At 43.3% G+C, this 27,414-nt stretch overlaps 1 protein-coding gene across 3 annotated transcripts in view; it reads right to left on the reverse strand.

Moving 5' to 3' along the window:
* NALCN (sodium leak channel, non-selective) overlaps window positions 1-27,414 on the reverse strand; it is a 1,296,054-nt gene that overhangs the window by 266,920 nt on the left and 1,001,720 nt on the right. For all 3 annotated transcript variants that reach the window (XM_063953246.1, XM_063953245.1, XM_063953244.1), the window contains 3 exons: window positions 8,599-8,672; window positions 6,025-6,126; window positions 5,231-5,300 (listed from right to left, as the gene is read on the reverse strand). In XM_063953246.1, the coding sequence (XP_063809316.1) occupies window positions 5,231-5,300; window positions 6,025-6,126; window positions 8,599-8,672 (246 nt within the window). The remainder of the gene's footprint in view (window positions 1-5,230; window positions 5,301-6,024; window positions 6,127-8,598; window positions 8,673-27,414) is intronic.

Raw genomic sequence — 27,414 nt, forward strand, 5'->3', positions numbered from 1 at the left:
GTAACACATTTTTCATTGCCGTAATCATGCAACGGATGCCCCTTGTGGATTGTGTATATGTCTCATCCTCGTCAACACTGGAGTCAGACTCCGTGTCGACATCTGTATCTGCCATCTGAGGTAGCGGGCGTTTGTGAGCCCCTGATGGTCTTTGAGACGCCTGGGCAGGCACGGACTGAGAAGCCGGCTGTCCCACGGCTGTTACGTCATCCAGCCTTTATGTAAGGAGTTGACACTGTCGGTTAATACCTTCCACATATCCATCCACTCTGGTGTCGACCCCGCAGGGGGTGACATCACATTTATCGGCACCTGCTCCGCCTCCACATAAGCCTCCTCATCAAACATGTCGACACAGCCGTACCGACACACCGCACACACACAGGGAATGCTCTGACTGAGGACAGGACCCCACAAAGTCCTTTGGGGAGACAGAGAGAGAGTATGCCAGCACACACCACAGCGCTATATAATTAGGGATTTACACTATTACAGAAAGTGATTTTTCCCTATAGCTGCTTAACATGTATAGTTTGCGCCTAAATTTAGTGCCCCCCCTCTCTTTTTAACCCTTTGAGCCTGGAAACTGCAGGGGAGAGCCTGGGGAGCTGTCTTCCAGCGGAACTGTGAAGAGAAAATGGCGCCAGTGTGCTGAGGGAGATAGCCCCGCCCCCTTCTCGGCGGGCTTATCCCGCTCTTTTATTAATATTATGGCAGGGGATTTTTACACATATATAGTTTATTAGACTATATTATGTGTTTTTTTGCCATTTTAAGGTACTCTAATTGCAGCCCAGGGCGCCCCCCCCAGCGCCCTGCACCCATCAGTGACCGGAGTATGTGGTGTGCATAGGGAGCAATGGCCTTAATGAAGACCGGAGTCTTCAGCCGCCGATTTCCAGGACGTTCTTCTTGCTTCTGGCTCTGCAAGGGGGACGGCGGCGCGGCTCCGGGACCGGACGACCGAGGCTGGGCCTGTGTTCGATCCCTCTGGAGCTAATGGTGTCCAGTAGCCTAGAAGCCCAAGCTAGCTGCAAGCAGGTAGGTTCGCTTCTCTCCCCTAAGTCCCTCGTAGCAGTGAGTCTGTTGCCAGCAGATCTCACTGAAAATAAAAAACCTAACAAATACTTTCTTTACTAGAAGCTCAGGAGAGCCCCTAGTGTGCAACCAGCTCGAGCCGGGCACAGATTCTAACTGAGGTCTGGAGGAGGGGCATAGAGGGAGGAGCTAGTGCACACTAGATAGTACCTAATCTTTCTTTTAGAGTGCCCAGTCTCCTGCGGAGCCCGTCTATTCCCCATGGTCCTTACGGAGTACCCAGCATCCACTAGGACGTCAGAGAAATAGGAGTTATATTAAAATGAACCTCATGGTTCAGGGTGTTGTGTACATCTATATTTTAAAAGAGAAGTCTGAGATATTAATTGACAGCCCAAGGTTTCCATGTCTCGGGGAATGATGTGCTTCAGAATGCAGGTCATGAAATTACTTTGCCTAAGTCTGCACATTTCTATACTTTTATGTCTGGTATTATAAACATCTTGCTTGATTTATTGGAATCTTCTAAATGTCTTTTTTTTTTTTTACATCCAGAGCTCTCTGTGTGATTATCTCACCTGTGTGGCAGTAATTCAGTGGATTTCTTGCGTTCATGTTGGTATCAGTCTGATATATCAGTTTAGTGGATTTGACATATTGGACTTATTAATCATTATGGAAATAGGACTGGTGACATACTGTCATTTATCATGTGTTAGTGCATTTTTTTTGTACATACTGTGAGAGCCCTCCCATTAATACTGTGTGTTGTTGGAGGACACACTCCAATCTAACACTAATGGGACCTACACATTGAGCAATACGCCGCCGAGCTGCCCGACGGTGGACGGTCGACCCGGCGGCAGTGACGGGGGGAGTGAAGTTTCTTCACTCCCCCCGTCACCCGGCTCCATAGCAGTGCAGGCAAATATGGACGAGATCGTCCATATTGGCCTGCATGCACAAGCGACGGGGCACCAGCGATGAACGAGCGCGGGGCCATGCATCGTTCATTGCTGGAGCCTCCACACTCAAAGATATGAACGGTATCTCGTTCATTAATGAACAAGATCATTCATATCTTTCACTAAAATCGTGCAGTGTGTGATTGAGGAGTTCGGTGTATATTCAGGCCTTCATATTAACTGGTCTAAGTCCTCTATTATGCCTGTGATTGCCCCCCCCCCTGCTGCTCCTAAAATCTCCCTACCGCTATGTTGGACGGCGAAATTTAAATATCTTGGGATTCAGGTAACCAATGACCCCTCTGACTTTACACCTTTGAACCTTGATCCGATCATGCAACAAATTACTCGTAAATCCAGGACTTGGTGTAAGCTTCCATTGACTGTATCTGGCAGGGTCAGCCTCGTAAAAATGATAATACTACCTAAGATTCTATATGTGGTTCTGCAATCCCCTGTATATATTCATCCATCCTTCTTTAGAAAATTGAATAGTGTCCTGTCTTCTTTAATATGGGCTAGCAAACGTCCTAGAATACAACTGAACACTCTCACCAGGCTGCGCAGCGACGGAGGTCTGGCCTTGCCAAACTTTCAGATGTACTACTATGCCGCTCAGCTGTCTCATATTAGTGCATGGGTACAGGATACTGGCGTCACTTCTCTACACTGGGTATTTGTCCAATGCTACTTCCCCGACTTATCCCCCCTGCAGGTGTTGCTGAGAGGGAGCTTGGCCCGGTTCCTCCCTCCTCTTATATACCAAGCCATGAAGGTGTGGCAGGCACTAAAAACTCTTTTGAAATTTGATGGATTGGACCCGGACACCCCCCTCTGGTATTCTAAATGGCTCCCTGAACTGTATGCGCTCGAGGGGAGGGAAGTTTGGGCCCCTAAATCAGTGATTTCCATAAATCACCTTTATACGGATAATACGCTCAAATCCTTCCAACAACTAAAAGATGAGTTTCATTTGCCTAACTCCTATTTTTTTAGATACCTCCAGCTCAGACATGCCTTGCAGTCCCAATTCGCCAATTCCCCCCCTAAAATTATACCATTTCCCATTAAGACCTTTGTAAGTATGCTGGGTCGAGTTAAGATGATTTCCCATGCTTATGGTTATCTACTCGCCAAACTCCATATAGATCCTTTGACACGTCTCCGTGTCAAATGGGAGCAGGATCTGGGCCCCATAGATGAAGAGAACTGGGCCCTTGCTTTGGAAACTCCATGCACGGTTACCAAATCCATCAGGTATCAACAGATACAATACTTCCTTTTGCATAGAATATATATGACCCCGGCCAGACTGGCCAAATTCGGGACGGGTCGTGTGGGTGACTGCCCTAAGTGTGGGATGACTGCAGGTACTTTTTGGCACCTCATTTGGGATTGTCCGGTGCTGCGGGCTTTCTGGGCGGGGGTCGGATCGATTCTGGGGAACACAGGGGTGGACGAGGCCATGCTTACTCCGCAATTTTGCATCCTGGGAATGGGTAGCTCTGACTTTGTGTCTGGTCCAGAGGGCCTATATGCTCGCAACATAGGTGCAATGGCGAAGGTGAGCATTGCGAGGCTATGGATGGCCCCTAAGGGCCCTACACTCCCCGCTCTTAAGGCACTAATAAACGACACTGTTTTTAAGGAACGATACATTTATATGAAACACAATGCCTCCGCTAAATTTGAAAGAATTTGGTCTCCATGGCTGGAATCCATATACTCCGTCCCAGACCCTACAACTTAATGGTGATAGGGTTACTAACAGGCCCTGGATTTGCCAAGTTATGATCTTCTAGGGCCATAGGCTTCCCTCTCACCCAATGGGTTGTGAATGAGAGAGTGGCTCTGTGCCCATCTGGACAGGGTAGGATTTAGAGTGCTAGTATCCCCCAATGCGTCCTCTTCCCCATAATGTTTTTTGTCTCTTTGTTTTTTTAATTTTTTTATTTCTGGGGTTCTCTGTGTTTGGTTTCTGATTGTTTTCTTCTCTTTTAAAGGGTTTTACTCGGACGGATTGTCCGTAAGAGTTATATTTGAGGGGGGGGGAAACAAAACAAAGTATAATGTGATTTCATGAATACTAGAGTGTACGGATAATGCAAAATAATGGTATATATAACTGTACATTCCTATGCGCCTATGAGCAAATGACATAGGTTGAAAATAAGTCGAAAGTGAATGCTGTTCCCCGATGAGGACATGTCATTACGTGATTAATGTGTTCCTGTTATGCAATGTCTGTATGCAAACTACTCTCCTTCGAAATAAAAATACTTTATTTAAAAAAAAAATCGTGCAGTGTGTAGGGCCCATAAGTCTTGGCTTCCTACATATCTCCACTCACATAATGACACCACCCCAGTCCTCTCTAACATAATCACACAAGCGGCAGGTTGATGTCTCCAATAAGGACAGAATCTTAGACAAATACAGATTCAGGGGTCAGGCTGCCCCTAGGCATAATATTATTGGCCACCACCTTCCCCACTCCTTCACAACTGCCCTCAGCCTCCGCAATCATGGGCAGTTAAGCACCATGCACATGCGCATTTTTGCCTTAATTGCTCCGTTGCGAAAATCGGCAACGAGCGAACAACTCGGAATGACCCCCTATGTCATTTAAATTGTGCCAAAACTTTGATAAAACATTCTGGTATATTTCTTAAAATAAGGATCTAAAATAAACTAGCAAAATGAAGCAAAATGAAGTAATCACTACAAATATAATCCAGAAAACAGTAATTAAACGATTTGGTAACAGTTTAGCTAACACACCATGGGGGTAATTCCAAGTTGATCGCAGCAGGATTTTTGATAGCAATTGGGCAAAACCATGTGCACTGCAGGGGGGGCAGATATAACATGTGCAGAGAGAGTTAGATTTGGGTGGGTTATTTATTTCTGTGCAGGGTAAATACTGGCTGCTTTATTTTTACACTGCAATTTAAATTGAAGATTGAACACACCCCACCCAAATCTAAATCTCTCTGCACATGTTATATCTGCCTCCCCTGCAGTGCACATGGTTTTGCCCACTTGCTAACAAAAATCCTGCTGCGATCAACTTGGAATTACCCCCCATGTTCAAATATGGTATTCTCATCGTCAGACTTCAGTAACATGAATGTTGATTCACAATACTTTTCAACCAACAACTGAAAAAAGTTATTAGCCTACACAATGATTGTTTTGGCCAACAAAAGGGTATTGATGAGACTCACATCTTGTGTTAATGTTTCCAAAGACTTCCCCCTACTAATTCTTTGACTGTTTGAGCCGTGTCTTAGTGATCTGTAACAATAATGAAAATGCAGATGCGCAATGAATAAAAAACAAAACAGATTAAATAAAGCCTGTTAAACCATGTGGTTTACGATGGCTTGGGGTTATGTATATCATTCTCTTAAGGCCCATACACACGGTGAGATTCGGGCTATGCCCGATTCTAACTATGCGACAGGGGCTAGGTCGGCATCGTAAGCACATCATGAGTGTGCTTGCGATACTGACTATGTGCGATATTGGCTGTCAGTTTTGACAATTTTTTCTACGAGATAGTCAAAATTGACTTGCCTGCACAGTCTATCTATGCTTGCGATGCCGACCGCGTGGGATCGCGCATCGGCATCGAATCGGGATCGCAAGGTGACTTTCACCTTGGGATCTGCACTAATTTTTCTTACGATTTTCTTACAATTTTCTTACTATATATAGTCAAAATCGTAAGAAAATATCTCCCCGTGTGTACACACCATTAGAAGGATATACAGTATAATGAGCAACAATATTTTCTTTGAGATTTAAATTGATATTCCTGTTGCAGGTGAATATATAACATCTATAATAATACATCTTATGACAGTATGTTTAAAGACAAGGTTTGGTTCCTTCTAAGGAAAGTTACAGTAGTGTCTGCAACAGAAGGAAAAGAATCAGAAAATGTGATACTGTAGTTACTTCAGGTAGATGAAACATAAAAAATGCAGAGAATGTAGCACTTTCTGAGTAACGTTACCTTCTTTCTTGTCGTATATGATGTTGCACACTAAGGATTGATCTTTCCTTAGCAGGCTGCCCTTCAAACGAACCACTCAGCATGCGCTGCCTGGTGCACGCTCTGAAAGAAATGAATTGCAAAGGAAAATAAATTAGACTGTACGACACAAAATGACATAGAGACCCAGTGGTGTGCTAGAAGATTTTACAAACATACTTTTTGTCATGTAGGTCAAAAAAATATACATCACCAAAAAGGGGATTTTTTCTTCTTTTTTTGCTTTTTAATACCATTCCCTACCAAGCACAGGCTGCCGACATTTTTTAAGCTCAGTAAAAGTATGATTAATGAAAAAACAAAATGTTAATTTCTAAACTGTTGAAGTCTGGAGAACACTCCATGATGGGGACGAATCAAGTCCTTTACCAAAATGGCCACCGTTTGGCACCACACTGGGACACAGACATGTTCCACTTAGCTCAGTGAGACCCGGCGACATACAGTACTGCATTCCACAACTCCAATCACTGCTTGTATCGTGCACTGCTACCTCTTCATACAGTCACTTGATGGTGGTCTGTATGCTCTGCTTAAGCTCCACCCCATACTGAGAGTCTATTGCATGCATATCTGAGTGTACGGCTGTACACGAACATTACTGCTAAACCACTCCCCTGATTAAGTACTGGGCTGTTTTGTGACTTTGAGGGATCTGTTGGTGTGCACTATTACTCTGCCATACCATTACCAACAGCACATACATATTTCAACACAAACTTTTTATATCTTAAATTAGATCTAATATGTATTTTCATAGTAAGGAAATTTAGCTGGACATCTGGGATCGTTGATCTGGAGCAGAATACTAGGTGTGAAGCAAGCCCCTTTCCAGCTAAAATAAGACAAAGAAGGATCTACTGCAGCACCTCATTACCCTGAAGCACCAGGCAACATCTGAAGAAAAGCTTCACTCAACCCCAAAGAAGATTACAGTTCTCACCAATACCTACAACACTGAATAATAATTGTTGAATATAAGAGAATTTGTAATAACTTATGTTAATAGTTGTGCCAAGTTACAACAGACATTTGTAATTTTATATTTAAGCTAGTGGCTACTCAGTGATGTTTAGTAACACTTATTTGTAACATAAAGCTAGCTTTAGTAAAATTAAGGTGGGTACACACTTACTGATAAAGTAACCGATGTCACTCATTTTGCCCTTCCTGAGCGACGTCGTTTACCATATCGACTAGTATGCACGCTGCCGAACAGTGAGCGATGAGCAGCCCCATGGGTGGTTAACGACCCTCGCTGTCAGTTGTGCATGCAGCTCAATTTGGACTGTCGTCCAAAAATGGCATGATGTCACTGAGCGATATCATTTGCATATCGGTCAGTGTATACGCACTGCCAACGAACGCTCAGCAGAGAAGGGAACACACTAGGCGACGTCGCTCATAGAGCACATTGCCTAGTGTGTACCCACCTCTAGAGTATCAGTGGTGGAACTTGTGAGTGATGGGCCAGGTGCAGAAATATAATTTGCGGCCCCTCCTCCACCCAAACCTAAATTCAGCAGTGGGTGATAGGGAGAGGCAGAGGGTGGCAGCGCAAGGTGGGAAGGCAGAGGATGACAACGTAAGGCAGGTGGAGGCAGAGGGTGACAGCGGAAGGCAGAGGGTGATAGGGGGCAGGTGACAGAGGGAGGCAGTGGCTGACATGTAGGGGCAGTGGGTGACAGGAGGAGACAGTGTGTGACTGGGGAACAAGCACAATGTCCTGTGCGGTGCAGAGTACAGGGGGCATGTACCTTGGTGCAGGCAGGAACACAGTGGCTTCTGCTATGTGTGTGACAGGGGACCTCACCTCTTGTGATTTCCTCAGTTAGGCACTCGGTCAGGCAGACACTGACAGTGCCAGTTACACTAATTGTGAACTGCCTTTAATTCACGGACAGCACTGAATCAGAAATAATATACAGCTATTTGTTAATTTAAAGGCAGCAGGGTATATTCACTAAACTGTGGGTTTATAGAACTGGAGATACTGCCCGTAGCAACCAATCAGGTTCTAGCTATTATCTTCTAGAATATGCTAGATAAATGATAAGTAGAATCTGATTTGCTGCTATGGGCAACATTTACACTTTTATAAACTTGCACTTTAGTAAATAAACCCCAGTATGTGGCTGTGATCATCAGCACTGATAGGTGTCAGGACTCCTCTGTCAGTCCAGCACACACAAGGTCAGCCCTGCCTACCTAAGGTAAGGAAGGAGCAGGTCCCTCAGGCAGTGGGTCTCACCCTGCTCTCTGCACTGGGACAATCATCTAACACTGCTCAAAATGGTCTACGTGGGGCTAACTTATTGCTGGTCTTGTTAGCAGTGGGCCCCTTAGTCCTCAGGAGCCCCAGTGCAATGCATCTGCTGCACCAATGGTAGTTCCGCCTCTTTAGAGGATATTGTGGATCCTAAATCAGTTTCATATGCATTCTCCTTACAGAATATGCCAGCAAATGAATGCAGAGCAACTTGGAAACACTTAATGAAATGTATTTACTTCATACCAGGCTATAACGTTTGTTACCTGAGGATTTTATTTACTGCGGTTTCCTTTTCCAGGAGATTTCGTGCTCTGATACTAAAAACTGATTTGCGTAGCTGTAAGAGAAAACAGGACATATTTCTTTTTAAATTCAAAATCACTTTATCGCCACTAAAACCATAAATTCAGGAAAATTTACTTTCATACTGTAACTCAAATTACTGGGTAAATTAATTTTAATATTCTGAAAATATTCTGCAAGAGGTCATATAGATAGCATGAAACCACAGGCCCTGGGGTGTGTAAAGTCAGACAAGGGGTCTGAGGATCTCATCTCGGTACCTAATGGCAGTCAGGCTACCTCTGGCGAGCACATGGAGGGCTGTGCGGCCCTCCAAAGAAATGCCACTCCACACCATTACTGACCCACTGCCAAACCGGTCATGCTGGAGGATGTTGCAGGCAGCAGAACGTTCTCCTTGGCGTCTCCAGACTCTGTCACGTCTGTCACATGTGCTCAGTGAGAACCTGCTTTCATCTGTGAAGGGCACAGGGCACCAGTGGCGAATTTGCCAATCTTGGTGTTCTCTGGCAAATGCCAAACGTCCTGCATGGTGTTGGGCTGTAAGCACAACCCCCAGCTGTGGACGTCGGGCCCTCAAACCACCCTCATGGAGTCTGTTTCTGATCGTTTGAGTAGACACATGCACATTTGTGGCTTGCTGGAGGTCATTTTGCAGGGCTTTGGCAGTGCTCCTCCTGTTCCTCCTTGCACAAAGGCGGAGGTAGCGGTCCTGCTGCTGGGTTGTTGCCCTCCTACGGCCTTATCCACGTCTCCTGATGTACTGGCCTGTCTCCTGGTAACGCCTCCATGCTCTGGACACTACGCTGACAGACACAGCAAACCTTCTTGCCACAGCTCGCATTGATGTGCCATCCTGGATGAGCTGCACTACCTGAGCCACTTGTGTGGGTTGTAGACTCCGTCTCATGCTACCACTAGAGTGAAAGCACCGCCAGCTTTCAAAAGTCACCAAAACATCAGCCAGAAAGCATAGGAGCTGAGAAGTGGTCTGTGGTCACCACCTGCAGAACAAATCCTTTATTGGGGGTGTCTTGCTAATTGCCTAAAATTCCCACCTGTTGTATATTCCATTTGCACAACAGCATGTGAAATTGATTGTCAATCAGTGTTGCTTCCTAAGTGGACAGTTTGATTTCACAGAAGTGTGATTGACTTGGAGTTACACTGTGTTGTTTAAGTGTTCCCTTTATTTTTTTGAGCAGTGTATATCATAGCAATGTGCAATCTATCTTAAATACAACCTGTGTGTTCCTAACTTTTTCCATTCAATTTAATACCCCCACTCAGTTCAATGGAGTGGAAACACCATTGAAATGAGAAGGACTATTTGAATGATTTTTGTTTTTTACATTGCCAGTGAAACCACCATTTTAAATAGCTGAAAATGCACAAATAGTATTGTTCAATGGATCAGACTTTACTGTTGAATTTGTTCAACTTAAAAAAGGTTGTCAAATCAACCATTAGTAGATACTGCTCTACATGTAGTAGGAGCAGGAGGAAATTTAAAACATCAAAAATGTCAGTTGTATTGTACAATTCAAAATCAGCCTTGGACCCACTTTGAAGGACTATTTGAAAAATGTGATCTCTTTTAAAACCTTAACTAAAATCTGCAATCTCTCTCTCTCTCTACATGTATCGTTCTATCCTTTTTGCAAGAATGCAGTGATTACTTCTGTTCGTTCGCACTTCTGCTAAGCTAAGATACACTCCCAGAGGGCGGCGGGTTAGCGTTTGCACGACTGCTAAAAGCAGCTAGCGAGTGAACAACTCGGAATGAGGGCCTAAGCGCTAAGCTCCCACTCCTCTCCAAGCTTCTTAAGATGCTTGCCTGTCAGTGTCTGAAGTGGTATCTCATACACAGACACTGACAGCATAGGATTGACTGCATAAAATAACACCCCTGAAGAAGTTAACTCAGATGAAATGCGTTTGGTGGTTTGCCCTGTTTTCTGGAAGTGTCAAGGCCAGGGTCTGCGTCTTCCAGCACAGTCCTCTTGGCCTCAGCTACAGAGCTGCAAGGGCCAATCTGAGTAATCTCAAGGTTACACAGATGGCCGATGGTCTTGCAGATGATTCAAATCCGCAATGCTGGCAGGAGGCGCTTATCCCCTCAGATGGCTTTTATTTATTTATTTATTTATTAACAGTTTCTTATATAGCGCAGCAAATTCCTTTGCGCTTCTGTGGCATTAGTATATTTTCACATCACTGGTGCGTCCAAAGACACAGCAGTGATGCAAACTCTATCCATCTCTGAATCATGCCACAATTCATTAGCATGTGGAGAAATGCAAAACCATTTCCACTCTGTAAATGGACTCAATTTTTTAACCAGCTCTGTGGGTCTCATCCTATACTTTTAATGGGATCCATTTTATACCTTCAAATTACTTTGCAATAGACAAATGTATTCTTGAGGCACAATGTAATAAAAAGCTTCATACACACAAAATAATTTAAAAAAAAAAACTTTTAAAGTCCCCTCACTCTCATTGATTAATTTAAGAAATACTGTAAATGAAGCTAAACCAATCAATGTTTAGGAGAAAAAAAGGAAAAATTTAATTTATTGAAAAGGTGGCATCTAAAGTAGAAGGAGTTGGACTTTGATATGATGTTTAAACTATTACACAGAGCTCACCTTCAGGTCTTCCCACCTAATTACACACAGTTCTAGCTTCCAGACGCATTTCCAGATGCAGAGAGTAGGAGAGTATCTTGAAGTGTGCTTGATGGACTATCATCCAGTAAAGATGCAGTAAAGTGCCTTTATTGATATCACTGATGATATAACTAATTCTCATGAATATTGGTTCAGCCAGTACTCTATAGGTGATTGGTCTATGGTAATGATACTAATGCCACTGAATACTTTGTTTGCATTATATATAGTATGGTAAAGCCAAAAATGATTGAGAAGGAAGACTACCGTATAAAGGCTAGTAACTAAGCCATAAGGATTTTAACACTTCACTATGAGATACAGAGCAATATTGTAATTACTGTAGTTTTCTTTTATAGGTTTTTTGTTGTTGTTGAGGAATTCAGTGCTTATTGTTCCATTTACAGGTAACAATCATGGATTCTCAGTATTAATGAGTAAATAATAATAATAATAATAATAATAATAATTAGTAATAATAATAATAATAATAATAATAATAATAATAATATCCATATTGTTTAGTGTATTAATAAGCATTACTGTTTATATACTGTACAATGCGTATAGCCTGGTACTGATATTGTAGCTTGCTGTATGTAGGGCACAATGTGGAACTGATGTACTGTAGTGCTTTGCTGTACATAGCACACAAATCTGGAACAGATATTGTAGTTTGCTGTATATAGCGCACAGCCTGGAAGTGATGCAGTCATTTGCATTATATAGCACACAACCAGGAGTGGACTGAAACAGATGCAGACACACTGAGACAGAAGCCAAGAAGTAGGACTCATGAATAGGAGTTATTTTGGCAATGGGTTCAGTGCCAGAGCAGGTTTAAATAGGATAGCCTCCTCCCTGACCAGGTGATCGGATAGTGGAACCTGGTTGGCAGTTAGACTGTTATGTGATAGTGGCTGAGAAGGCAGCACCCATGCTCCACCTGTGTGGGGAAAGATTCTGAAAGGACACCATCCACCCTGCTAGTTGTCGGGCATGGAATTCAAAGATATCTCCAATGGCCAGCAGGAGCACCAATGGCCATGAGGCAGCACTGCTAGGTTAGATCCTAAAGTAAGACATGAGAACCCAGCGATGAGTAGGAACCTTTATCTACACTATTATATGGCCATCAAGCCCATCAGAATTCCCTAGGTTTACCCTAGAATCCTGATATCAGTGTGATTAGCGATGATGAGATAAACATGAAGTATGGGGGCAGCTAATGTGCTTCCTGAAATGAAGTTTATCACATTTCAGTTTAGCTGAAAATGGGAATCCAGATGCAGTGCCATAATAAGGCTCTATGCTGCCCTGTGCCAGTCCAGCCCCCTAAGCGCATGATGTCATGATGTCGCACAGAGAGGGCGGGTCCACAAAGTACCGGGATGTGCAGCACAGCTCAGAGTGTCCTGAGGATACTCCAATTGATTGTATACACAGCAAAGGAAGCTACAGGGGACAGTACTGCAGTGATACTGGCTGCAGGATGACGTGCCTTGCGCTATGGTTGGCGACACTGCTCGCACGCCCCTAGTTACTGCCCTGTCTAGATCTATATGCAGCTACAGATGTAGCCGGGCTCAGCTTACCCATGATGTGCATGCCCACATGCGGCTATTCGCACCCGCGATTGCATAATGTAAAGTCTATGGATGGCGGGTACAAATATAAGCACTCCCTTGTGAAAGTGCATGCGCATCGCGGCAAACGAGTCACAGGTGCGCCTACTCGCAGCCAAGCTGAGCTTGGCTCCAACTGTATGCTGACAGTTTCTCTTTAATGCAGTTAACACAAATAGTTGTTTGCCAATTTGTAATTTATGTTGTTTTGTCTACAACAAATCCACTTCTGAGTTATTAGTACACCTATATAGTAATTTTGTCAAATGGTTACAGCTGCTTAAGCAGCAATGTGTTTCAACTTATTCATTCAAGGAATGTGCTTTATACAAACGTGATTGTCTCCAAAGATTTTAGATTTCGTCAATGTATGAAAGAAAAGGTCAGATGTATTTAAATTTTGGTTATCAATCTTAACACTAATTTCATCCTGAATGTTCACAGCCATGGTTACTGAAACACCATTTAGCGGACTTCTACCTCTGAATGAGTGGACAGATTGATTGAGGTCAGAAGCAGCTTGACGATGCATGTTTTATGCAATTACTACAATCTTTTGGGACTTCATGTCTACTATTCTAAATCAGTGTGATAGAAATCTGACATCAAAAGTAAGTAAATCAACTCTGCTGTCCAGTTATTAATAAAAGATATTTAGAATTCAACTATCACATAATAATCACAAAATATTTCATAATCAGCTGAATTATTGTGTTGCATGTTGCATGTTATGATGAAACTCCCAAAGGATATACTTTGATTATCAAAACAGTGATAGAACCATCTGCCAATGCTTGTTATCACCAGGAAGCAGGACAAGCTGCTCAGCATTCTCAGAACGTGTTTGTGTGGATTATGTGATTTTACATTAACCATCTTCTCTGTCAACCACACAAAAAAAAAAGCGTGTACTTTCAACTGCATACATACCATAGCCAACACGAAAACAACCCCACTTGCATACGCTACACTACATGATTATTCCATAAAAATAGCATGGGATGAAAACAGAATTTGAGTGATAATTATATGTAAAAAATAAATAAGTGCTCAATAATTTGTTGCATTTTTTTTTTATATAATATCATATATGAGTCATCCACGGTAAGACATTATGGGGTATATTCAACTGAAGTCGGATCCATTCCGACATTCATTTGTCGGACTGGATCCGACCCGGGATATTCAAAGCAATCTCAATTCGACTTTAAAAAAAGTCGAATTGAGATGCAGGAGCTGAGATGCGGGCAGAGGGGGAGAGCAGCGCGGGAGGAGACGAAGAGGAGACGGGGGAGAGCCGGGAGCACAGCGCTACAGCAGCGGGCAGCGTAGCCGAAGGATGTCACAGCCACCTTTCACTGCAGCGTCCACCCGGCTCCAGCAAGCGAGGTCCCGCTTGCTGGAGCCGGGTGGACGCTGCTGTGAGCGGGGGCTGTGACATCCTCCGGCTACGCTGCCCGCTGCTGTAGTGCTGCTCTCCCCTGTCTGACCCCACCATCTCTTCCGGCGCTGCTCTCCCCCTGTGCCCGCAGCTCTCCCGTCTCCTCCTTGTCTCCTCCGGCACTCCTGTCCCCCTGGCTCTCCCGTCTCCTCCTCTCCTCCGGTGCTGCTCTCCCACTGTGCTCGCGGCTCTCCAGTCTCCTCCTTGTCTCCTCCGGCGCTGCTCTCCCCCTGTGCCCGCGGCTCTCCTGTCTCCTCCGGCACTGCTGTCCGCCTGTGCCCGAGGCTCTCCCGTCTCCTCCTCTCCTCCGGCGCTGCTCTCCCCCTGTGCTCGCGGCTCTCCCGTCTCCTCCTTGTCTCCTCCGGCGTTGCTCTCCCCCTGTGCCCGCGGCTCTCCTGTCTCCTCCGGCACTGCTGTCCCCCTGTGCCCGCAGCTCTCCCATCTCCTCCGGCGCTGCTCTCCCCCTGTGCTCGCGGCTCTCCCGTCTCCTCCTTGTCTCCTCCAGCGCTGCTGTCCCCCCTGTGCCCGCGGCTCTCCCGTCTCCTCCTCTCCTCCGGCGCTGCTCTCATTCCTGTGCTTGCGGCTCTCCTGTCTCCTCCTTGTCACCTCCGGCGCTGCTCTCCCCCTGTGCCCGCGGCTCTCCCGTCTCTCCTCCGGCGCTGCTGTCCCCCTGTGCTCGCGGCTCTCCCGTCTCCTCCTTGTCTCCTCCAGCGCTGCTGTCCCCCTGTGCCCGCGGCTCTCCCGTCTCCTCCTCTCCTCCGGCGCTGCTCTACCCCTGTGCTCGCGGCTCTCCCGTCTCCTCCTTGTCACCTCCGGCGCTGCTCTCCCCCTGTGCCCGCGGCTCTCCCGTCTCTCCTCCGGCGCTGCTGTCCCCGTCTGCCCACGGCTCTCCCCCCTCTCATCTCAGTCCGACATTGTTCTATGTCGGACTGAGATGGTTGGAAACGAGGCCAAATCCTGTCGAATTTGGCCCTGTTTCCCTCAAAAGTACAAAACGTCATCATCTCGCTGTCGGATTCTCGTGGGGTTTGGATGCCATATAAGAAGCAAGCGCGTCATCGCCATTTTCACTCAGGCATTGGAGAGTGTAAAGAGAGGACGTGTCTCCGTCCCCAGTGTCCTGCATCAGTTCAGTGTCCGTGTCTTGTGCTGCATCTGTCCAGTCACAGTGGTTGTGTCCTGTGCTGCCATATGTCCAGTGCTGCTGTATAAGTCCAGTCCAGTGGTGCTGTCTTGTGCTGCATCAGTCCAGTGGTGGTGTCTTGTGCTGCATCAGTCCAGTGGTGGTGTCTTGTGCTGCATCAGTTCAGTCACAGTGGTGGTGTCCTCTGCTGCCATATGTCCAGCGCTGCTGTATAAGTCCAGTCCAGTGGTGCTGTGCTGTCTTGTGTTGCATCAGTTCAGTGGTGGTGTATTGTGCTGCATCAGTCCAGTCACAGTGGCTGTGTCCTCTGCTGCCATATGTCCAGTGCTGCTGTATAAGACTACACTGATCATACAGAGAGAAGTGCATTATAACTGCATTGATCATACAGAATAATAGAAGTGATACTGTGCAGGTGTCACATATAGATAGTAGGAACATGTATCTGCAGTATAATTACACTGATCATACAGAATGAGAGAAGTGATACTGTGCAGTGTCACATACATATAGGAACGTATATTTGCAGTATAACTGCATTGATCATACAAAATAATAGAAGTGATACTGTGCAGGTGTCACATACACATAGTAGGAACATGTATCTGCAGTATAATTACACTGATCATACAGAATGAGAGAAGTGAAACTGTGCAGTGTCACATACATATGGGAACATATTATATTTGCAGTATAACTGCATTGATCATACAGAATAAGAGAAGTGATACTGTGCAGGTGTCACATATAGATAGTAGGAATGTGTATCTGCAGTATAATTACACTGATCGTACAGAATGAGAGAAGTGATACTGTGCTGGTGTCACATACAGATAGTAGGAACATGTATCTGCAGTATAATTACACTGATCATACAGAATGAGAGAAGTGAAACTGTGCAGCTGTCACACACAGATAGTAAGAACATGTATCTGCAGTATAATTACACTGATCATACAGAATGAGAGAAGTGATACTGTGCAGGTGTCACATACAGATAGTAGGAATGTGTATCTGCGGTGTATTACAATGATCATACAGAATGAGAAAAGTGATACTGTGCAGGTGTCACATACAGATAGTAGGAATGTGTATCTGCAGTATAATTACACTGATCATACAGAATGAGAGAAGTGATACTGTGCAGCTGTCACATATACATAGTAGGAAATAGAATGTGTATCTGCAGTAGAATTACGCTAATCATACAGAATGAGAGAAGTGATACTGTGCAGGTGTCACATACAGATAGTAGGAACATGTATCTGCAGTATAATTACACTGATCATACAGAATGAGAGAAGTGATACTGTGCAGGTGTCACATACAGATAGTAGGAACATGTATCTGCAGTATAATTACACTGATCATACAGAATGAGAGAAGTGATACTGTGCAGCTGTCACATATAGATAGTTGGAATGTGTATCTGCAGTGTAATTACACTGATCATACAGAATGAGAGAAGTGATACTGTGCAGCTGTCACATACAGATAGTAGGAACATGTATCTGCAGTATAATTACACTGATCATACAGAATGAGAGAAGTTATACTGTGCAGGTGTCACATACAGATAGTAGGAACATGTATCTGCAGTATAATTACACTGATCATACAGAATGAGAAAAGTGATACTGTGCAGGTGTCACATACAGATAGTAGGAACATATATCTGCAGTATAATTACACTGATCATACAGAATGAGAGCAGTAATACTGTGCAGGTGTCACATACAGATAGTAGGAACATATATCTGCAGTATAATTACACTGATCATTCAGAATGAGAGAAGTGATACTGTGCAGCTGTCACATATAGATAATAGGAAACAGAATGTGTATCTGCAGTATAATTACACTGATCATACAGAATAAGAGAAGTGATACTGTGCAGGTGTCACATATAGATAGTAGGAATGTGTATCTGCAGTATAATTACACTGATCGTACAGAATGAGAGAAGTGATACTGTGCAGGTGTCACAAACAGATAGTAGGAACATGTATCTGCAGTATAATTACACTGATCATACAGAATGAGAGACGTGATACTGTGCAGGTGTCACATACAGATAGTAGGAATGTGTATCTGCAGTATAATTACACTGATCATACAGAATGAGAGAAGTGATACTGTGCAGCTGTCACATATAGATAGTAGGAAACAGAATGTGTATCTGCAGTATAATTACACTGATCATACAGAATGAGAGAAGTGATACTGTGCAGGTGTCACAAACAGATAGTAGGAATGTGTATCTGCGGTATTACACTGATCATACAGAATGAGAGAAGTGATACTGTGCAGGTGTCACATACAGATAGTAGGAACATGTATCTGCAGTATAATTACACTGATCATACAGAATGAGAGAAGTGATACTGTGCAGCTGTCACATATAGATAGTAGGAATGTGTATCGGCAGTATAATTACACTGATGATACAGAATGAGAGAAGTGATACTGTGCAGCTGTCACATATAGATAGTAGGAAATAGAATGTGTATCTGCAGTATAATTACACTGATCATACAGAATGAGAGAAGTGATACTGTGCAGGTATCACATACAGATAGTAGGAACATGTATCTGCAGTATAATTACACTGATCATACAGAATGAGAGAAGTTATACTGTGCAGGTGTCACATACAGATAGTAGGAACATGTATCTGCAGTATAATTACACTGATCATACAGAATGAGAAAAGTGATACTGTGCAGCTGTCACATACAGATAGTAGGAACATGTATCTGCAGTATAATTACACAGATCATACAGAATGAGAGAAGTTATACTGTGCAGGTGTCACATACAGATAGTAGGAACATGTATCTACAGTATAATTACACTGATCGTACAGAATGAGAGAAGTGATACTGTGCAGGTGTCACATATAGATAGTAGGAACATGTATCTACAGTATAATTACACTGATCGTACAGAATGAGAGAAGTGATACTGTGCAGGTGTCACATATAGATAGTAGGAACATGTATCTGCAGTATAATTACACTGATCATACAGAATGAGAGAAGTGATACTGTGCAGGTGTCACATATAGATAGTAGGAACATGTATCTACAGTATAATTACACTGATCGTACAGAATGAGAGAAGTGATACTGTGCAGGTGTCACATATAGATAGTAGGAACATGTATCTGCAGTATAATTACACTGATCATACAGAATGAGAGAAGTTATACTGTGCAGGTGTCACATATAGATAGTAGGAACATGTATCTGCAGTATAATTACACTGATCGTACAGAATGAGAGAAGTGATACTGTGCAGCTGTCACATGTAGATAGTAGGAACATATATCTGCAGTATAATTACACTGATCATACAGAATGAGAGCAGTAATACTGTGCAGGTGTCACATACAGATACTGTAGTAGGAACATGTATCTGCAGTATAATTACACTGATCATACAGAATAAGAGAAGTGATACTGTGCAGGTGTCACATATAGATAGTAGGAATGTGTATCTGCAGTATAATTACACTGATCGTACAGAATGAGAGCAGTGATACTGTGCAGGTGTCACAAACAGATAGTAGGAACATGTATCTGCAGTATAATTACACTGATCATACAGAATGAGAGAAGTGATACTGTGCAGGTGTCACAGATAGTAGGAACGTGTATCTGCAGTACCTCATTGCACCTCTTTTTCTACTTTGCATGATGTGCTGTTTGGGGACTAGTTTTTTTTAAGTGCCATTCTGTCTGCCATTGCACGGCCACTCCTAGATGGGCCAGGTGTTTGTGCCGCACACTGGGGTCGCTTAGCTTAGTCATCCAGCAACCTCATTGCTCCTCTTTTTCTTCTCTGCATCATGTGCTGTTTGGGGCCTATTTTTTAAATCTTCCATCCTGCCTGCCACTGCAGTGCCGCTCCTAGATAGGCCAGGTGTTTTTGCCACACACTTGTGTCGCTTAGCTTAGTCATACAGCTACCTCAGTGCAACTTGTAGGCCTAAAAACAATATTGTGAGGTGTGAGGTGTTCAACATAGACTGGAAATTAGTGGAAATGAATGTTATTGAGGTTAATAATACCGTAGGATGAAAATTACACCCAAATTATGTGATTTTAGCTGTATTTATGTTTTTTTCAAAAATCATCCAGACCCAAAACCAAAACACGAAAGGGTGGTTTTGGCAAAACCAATCCAGACCCAAAACATGAGCATGGAACAAGAACCAAAACCAAAACACGAAAAGTGCCCGCAGCACATCTCTACTTTACACAATCTCCCCTACTCTGTACTGTAGAAACACATTTCCACATCAATGTAGAAACACATTCTCCCACTTCATTGGAAACACATTCTCCCTGTCCTCTGTCAAAACACTTCATAACTACCTCTGTAGTAACATATTCTCCCCATCTCTGTAGTAACATATTCTCCCCATCTCTGTAGAAACATATTCTCCCCATCTATGAAGTAACATATTCTCCCCATCTCTGTAGTTACACATAGTACTGTCCTCTCTAGTAACACATTCTCCCCACCTCTGTAGTAACATATTCTCCCCATCTCTGTAGTTACACATAGTGATGTTTTTTGTAGTAACACATTCTCCCCATCTCTGTAGTAACATATTCTCCCCATCTCTGTAGTAACATATTCTCCCCATATCTGTAGTAACACATTCTCCCCATCTCTGTAATAACATATTCTCTCCAATTATGTAGTAACATTCTCCCCACCTCTGTAGTAACATATTCTCCTCATCTCTGTAGTTACACATAGTACTGTCCTCTGTAGTAACACATTCTCCCCACCTCTGTAGTAACCTATTCTCCCCATCTCTGTAGTATCATATTCTCCCCATCTCTGTAGTAACATATTCTCCCCATCTCTGTAGTAACATATTCTCCCCATCTCTGTAGTTACACATAGTGCTGTCCTCTGTAGTAACACATTCTCCCCATCTCTGTAGTAACATATTCTCCCCATATCTGTAGTAACACATTCTCCCCATCTCTGTAGTAACATTCTCCCCACCTCTGTAGTAGCATATTCTCCTCATCTCTGTAGTTACACATAGTACTGTCCTCTGTAGTAATCTATTCTCCCCACCTCTGTAGTAACCTATTCTCCCCATCTCTGTAGTAACATATTCTCCCCATCTCTGTAGTAACATATTCTCCCCATCTCTATAGTTACAGGTAGTACTGTCCTCTGTAGTAACACATTCTCCCCACCTCTGTAGTAACATATTCTCCCCATCTCTGTAGTAACACATTCTCCCCATCTCTGTAGTAACATATTCTCCCCATCTCTATAGTTACAGGTAGTACTGTCCTCTGTAGTAACACATTCTCCCCACCTCTGTAGTAACACATTCTCCCCATCTCTGTAGTAACACATTCTCCCCATCTCTGTAGTAACACATTCTCCCCATATCTGTAGTAACATATTCTCCCCATCTCTGTAGTAACATATTCTCCCCATCTCTGTAGTTACACATAGTACTGTCCTCTGTAGTAACACATTCTCCCCACCTCTGTAGTAACATATTCTCCCCATCTCTGTAGTTACACATAGTGCTGTCCTCTGTAGTAACACATTCTTCCCATCTCTGTAGTAACATATTCTCCCCATCTCTATAGTAACATATTCTCCCCATCTCTATAGTAACATATTCTCCCCATATCTGTAGTAACACATTCTCCCCATCTCTGTAGTAACATTCTCCCCACCTCTGTAGTAACATATTCTCCTCATCTCTGTAGTTACACATAGTACTGTCCTCTGTAGTAGCCTATTCTCCCCATCTCTGTAGTAACACATTCTCCCTATCTCTGTAGTAACATATTCTCCCCATCTCTGTAGTTACACATAGTGCTGTCCTCTGTAGTAACACATTCTCCCCATCTCTGTAGTAACATATTCTCCCCATCTCTGTAGTTACACATAGTACTGTCCTCTGTAGTAACACATTCTCCCCATCTCTGTAGTAACATATTCTCCCCATCTCTGTAGTTACACATAGTACTGTCCTCTGTAGTAACACATTCTCCCCCCCTCTGTAGTAACATGTTCTCCCCATCTCTGTAGTTACACATAGTGATGTTTTTTGTAGTAACACATTCTCCCCATCTCTGTAGTAACATATTCTCCCCATCTCTGCAGTTACACATAGTACTGTCTACTGTAGTAACACATTCTTCCCATCTCTGTAGAAACATATTCTCCCCATCTCTGTAGTTACACATAGTACTGTCCTCTGTAGTAACACATTCTCCCCCCCCCTCTGTAGTAACATATTCTCCCCATCCCTGTAGTTACACATAGTGCTGTCCTCTGTAGTAACACATTCTCCCCACCTCTGTAGTAACATATTCTTCCCATCTCTGTAGTTACACATACTGTAGTACTGTCCTCTGTAGTAACACATTCTCCCCCCCCCCCTCTGTAGTAACATATTCTCCCCATCTCTGTAGTTACACATAGTGCTGTCCTCTGTAGTAACACATTCTCCCCACTTCTGTAGTAACATATTCTTCCCATCTCTGTAGTTACACATACTGTAGTACTGTCCTCTGTAGTAACACATTCTCCCCACCTCTGTAGTAACATATTCTCCCCATCTCTGTAGTTACACATAGTGATGTTTTTTGTAGTAACACATTCTCCCCATCTCTGTAGTAACATATTCTCCCCATCTCTGCAGTTACACATAGTACTGTCTACTGTAGTAACACATTCTCCCCACCTCTGTAGTAACATATTCTTCCCATCTCTGTAGTTACACATACTGTAGTACTGTCCTCTGTAGTAACACATTCTCCCCCCCCTCTGTAGTAACATATTCTCCCCATCTCTGTAGTTACACATAGTGCTGTCCTCTGTAGTAACACATTCTCCCCACTTCTGTAGTAACATATTCTTCCCATCTCTGTAGTTACACATACTGTAGTACTGTCCTCTGTAGTAACACATTCTCCCCACCTCTGTAGTAACATATTCTCCCCATCTCTGTAGTTACACATAGTGCTACCCTCTGTAGTAACACATTCTTCCCATCTCTGTAGAACCATATTCTCCCCATATCTGTAGTTACACATAGTGCTACCCTCTGTAGTAACACATTCTCCCCATCTCTGTAGTAACACGTTTTCCCCATCTCTGTAGTTACACATAGTGCTGTCCTCTGTAGCAACACATTCTCCCCATCTCTGTAGTAACACATTCTGCCCATCTCTGTAGTTACACATAGTGCTGTCCTCTGTAGTAACACATTCTCCCCATCTCTGTAGTAACATATTCTCCCAATCTCTGCAGTTACACAGAGTGCTGTCCTCTGTAGTAACACATTCTCCCCATCTCTGTCTGTAGTAACACATTCTGCCCATCTCTGTAGTAGCACATAGTACTGTCCTCTGTAGTAACATATTCTCCCCATCTCTGTAGTAACATATTCTCCCCATCTCTGTATTAACACATAGTACTGTCTACTGTAGTAACACATTCTTCCCATCTCTGTAGAAACATATTCTCCCCATATCTGTAGTTACACATAGTGCTGTCCTCTGTAGTAACACATTCTCCCCATCTCTGTAGTAACACGTTTTCCCCATCTCTGTAGTTACACATAGTGCTACCCTCTGTAGTAACACATTCTCCCCATCTCTGTAGTAACACGTTTTCCCCATATCTGTAGTTACACATAGTGCTACCCTCTGTAGTAACACATTCTCCCCATCTCTGTAGTAACATATTCTCCCCATCTCTGTAGTAACACATTCTGCCCATCTCTGTAGTTACACATAGTGCTGTCCTCTGTAGTAACATATTCTCCCCATCTCTGTAGTAACATATTCTCCCAATCTCTGCAGTTACACAGAGTGCTGTCCTCTATAGTAACACATTCTCCCCATCTCTGTCTGTAGTAACACATTCTGCCCATCTCTGTAGTAGCACATAGTACTGTCCTCTGTAGTAACACATTCTCCCCATCTCTGTAGTAACATATTCTCCCCATCTCTGTAGTAACATATTCTCCTCATCTCTGTAGTTACACATAGTACTGTCCTCTGTAGTAACACATTCTCCCCACCTCTGTAGTAACCTATTCTCCCCATCTCTGTAGTATCATATTCTCCCCATCTCTGTAGTAACATATTCTCCCCATCTCTGTAGTAACATATTCTCCCCATCTCTGTAGTTACACATAGTGCTGTCCTCTGTAGTAACACATTCTCCCCATCTCTGTAGTAACATATTCTCCCCATATCTGTAGTAACACATTCTCCCCATCTCTGTAGTAACATTCTCCCCACCTCTGTAGTAGCATATTCTCCTCATCTCTGTAGTTACACATAGTACTGTCCTCTGTAGTAATCTATTTTCCCCACCTCTATAGTAACCTATTCTCCCCATCTCTGTAGTAACATATTCTCCCCATCTCTGTAGTAACATATTCTCCCCATCTCTATAGTTACAGGTAGTACTGTCCTCTGTAGTAACACATTCTCCCCACCTCTGTAGTAACATATTCTCCCCATCTCTGTAGTAACACATTCTCCCCATCTCTGTAGTAACATATTCTCCCCATCTCTATAGTTACAGGTAGTACTGTCCTCTGTAGTAACACATTCTCCCCACCTCTGTAGTAACACATTCTCCCCATCTCTGTAGTAACATATTCTCCCCATCTCTGTAGTAACACATTCTCCCCATATCTGTAGTAACATATTCTCCCCATCTCTGTAGTAACATATTCTCCCCATCTCTGTAGTTACACATAGTACTGTCCTCTGTAGTAACACATTCTCCCCACCTCTGTAGTAACATATTCTCCCCATCTCTGTAGTTACACATAGTGCTGTCCTCTGTAGTAACACATTCTTCCCATCTCTGTAGTAACATATTCTCCCCATCTCTATAGTAACATATTCTCCCCATATCTGTAGTAACACATTCTCCCCATCTCTGTAGTAACATTCTCCCCACCTCTGTAGTAACATATTCTCCTCATCTCTGTAGTTACACATAGTACTGTCCTCTGTAGTAGCCTATTCTCCCCATCTCTGTAGTAACACATTCTCCCCATCTCTGTAGTAACATATTCTCCCCATCTCTGTAGTTACACATAGTGCTGTCCTCTGTAGTAACACATTCTCCCCACTTCTGTAGTGATAAAGCTGAATATTTATCGTATATAATACCCTTTATGAGGTCTAAGAACACTGTACGCTATCTACGTATGAAGTACCGTAAGGGTACGCACGTTGCGTAACAATCGCTTAGCCGTAGTCGAGACGCTCAAGCGTCACGTTCGCTCACGGCCAAGAGATCACAGGCAGGCACGCTATTGGCTGCTGACTAACTTAATGATTCGCTAAAGCGTAGCGGACGCTCGGGACCACGAGGAGATCACCAGCGGCGCTGATGCTCACAATGTTAAACCTTTGTATCTAAACCATAAACAATGTAATATGCTGTAAAACCTTAGTGTATAGATAGAGTGTAAATGCAACACAGTGTAACCTTATTACCTTTAAAGCTGTTCTAGCGTCACCGACGCTCTGAGAATACTTAACACTATAAGAAATACACAGATACCGTGCTCAGGGTCCAACGCCTAATATATATATTATAAATGATATACTTGTAAAAGAATTAATACAAATACAAATCATACACTACAATATAACATAGACTACCTAACCAGATAACTACACAGGAAATATAATACAATTACTATTTAAGAGAAAATAAGAGAGAAAGAGGAGAAGAGAGAGAGAGAGAGAGATTGGCTCTCAATAACAAGAAGATCAATATAGTTGCGGAGAAAAACTTACGCACAAAGGAAACGATCGCATGCGCCTCTGGACATCCAGCTCCCGATTTTCAGCAATGATAACCGTTGAAGAGTGAGAGCTGGATGTGATCGGCCTGTCTATTTATGCTCCACACACAATGCAATTCAATGGTCCCTACAATCTCATTGTTCATTGGACAAAGGAATTCGGCTTCGCATTATAACAAAAGGTCATAGGTTGATTCATACAGGTGGGCTGTGACTGCTTCCAACTGTTCAGGTGGGTGGGATACTGGGTTTCCCGCCGCATGACTAAATAAGTGCAAATACAGTAAATGTTCATAAACTTCTTATGTCCATAACTATTCGCACGAGCGATTAATCCGCTTCAAACCAACACCGGAATATTGCTAATTAAATACTCTTCCGATGGGTACTAAACACCACTGTATTACTCCTGTCTGACCCTTCGTATCAAACAAAGAGGGATTTCTCTGTTCACGAACATTCTATATTAACCAAACTTTCAGAATCTATCAAAGGGACCATGATCTACAAAATACATTATATAGTGAAAATATGTAATGATTGAGTCGCACGCTACGATCACATAAACTCTACCGTAAATACGCATACCGTGCGCCTGCGGGTGCCCGCGACTGTGAGTATGCGCACGTACGGGAGAGCGTACGCATGCGCAGCACGGACCTGTGTGAGGTGCGAATATGGTAGTGTGCATAGAGATATTTTTCTGACTTTGACAGTCCACCCTTTGGCAGTCAACAATAACTGCCACCTTCTAAAACATTTCAAAAGGAGAAAAATATATGTCAGGGGTTAATACATTTACATGGTTGGGTAGGGGAGGAGAGGAGAAGGTAGGAAAAGGGTATGACCTAGTGAGATAGCAGAAGCATGTGTGTATGAGTCCATGTTTGGGGGGTCATGTATCATCGTGCCGTACGTGTGGTACATCAAGCTTCGAGGTATTGCGAAGTATACATTTGAATTCCTTCTTATCCCGTGGTACGGGTCTGTGGATGGGCTGTCAAACTTTACCGAGCTCTTTTCGACTTTGGTTGTAACAAAATAAGGGAGCACATTTTAGTTGATGATACATGAATGGGGGAGATATGTGATTGCTGATATCTGTGCCTGTATTCCCTATCGACTATGTGTGTCATTACCTGAGGGTTGTAGAAATGAAGAAAAGACATAATTACGGTAAATGCGGTGGTATTCTATGTCAGGTAAATGTACATTCGTCGATTGAGGTCTTGTTTGGTGTCTGTTGAATGCAGTCTTCTTTGTGCTTTTGCCCATAAGGTGCGAGCAAAAGCTGTCAATGTCCATAGATTTACAAAAGTGTTGGGCTAGCGTAATTTTAAAATTTCTAGGGAAACTGGGGATCCATGGCATACTTCATCAAAAATCTGTGTATCAGGTTGTCAAAACTTCTTCTTTAATCCCTCTGTTGTCTGTATATCGGCTCATCAAACTCCTCGTCCAAGTGGGTCTTTTTACCTTGGAGGAAACGGAAAAACAGGTGAAAGAAACGGACCGTAGAAATCGCATTTTCATCACATTATTGTTTCTACATTTGGGTCATAAATCAAGTCCATTTGAATTACAGTTTCCTCACTCCTTAAACTCATTACCCTAGTACGATGTTTGCACTTCATTAAAGCCTGACCGCATCTAAATATCAAGCCACTCGTTATGATAACACCTAAGATACATAGGAGAAACTTCCCAACATCCATTATGACTCCTTGAGCCCAGTCTCCTAAACCAGAGAACCAATTTCGCGGGTTCAACCATGACACCCAACCAGTCAGCTCATTACCTACAGCAGCAAGAGTGAGATTGTGTCTCCTGCGAAATTCCCACTTCAGTTGGAGAATATCGTCCATCTTTTGGTCTATGACCTCGACCGGATCCTCGGTGCTATTCGTAATATATGTGCAACATTTCACGCCGTATTGTGCTGCCAGTGTGACACAATATCCGCCTGTCACTGCTGTGAGGTAATTAAGAACCATTCTATGCTGTACCAGTTTTGTTTTGTAAGCTTGAAGTTCCCTTCCAGTATACCTAAACGTGTC

Source organism: Pseudophryne corroboree, chromosome 2 (assembly GCF_028390025.1).
Source record: "Pseudophryne corroboree isolate aPseCor3 chromosome 2, aPseCor3.hap2, whole genome shotgun sequence".
NCBI classification, from domain to species: Eukaryota; Metazoa; Chordata; class Amphibia; order Anura; family Myobatrachidae; genus Pseudophryne; species Pseudophryne corroboree.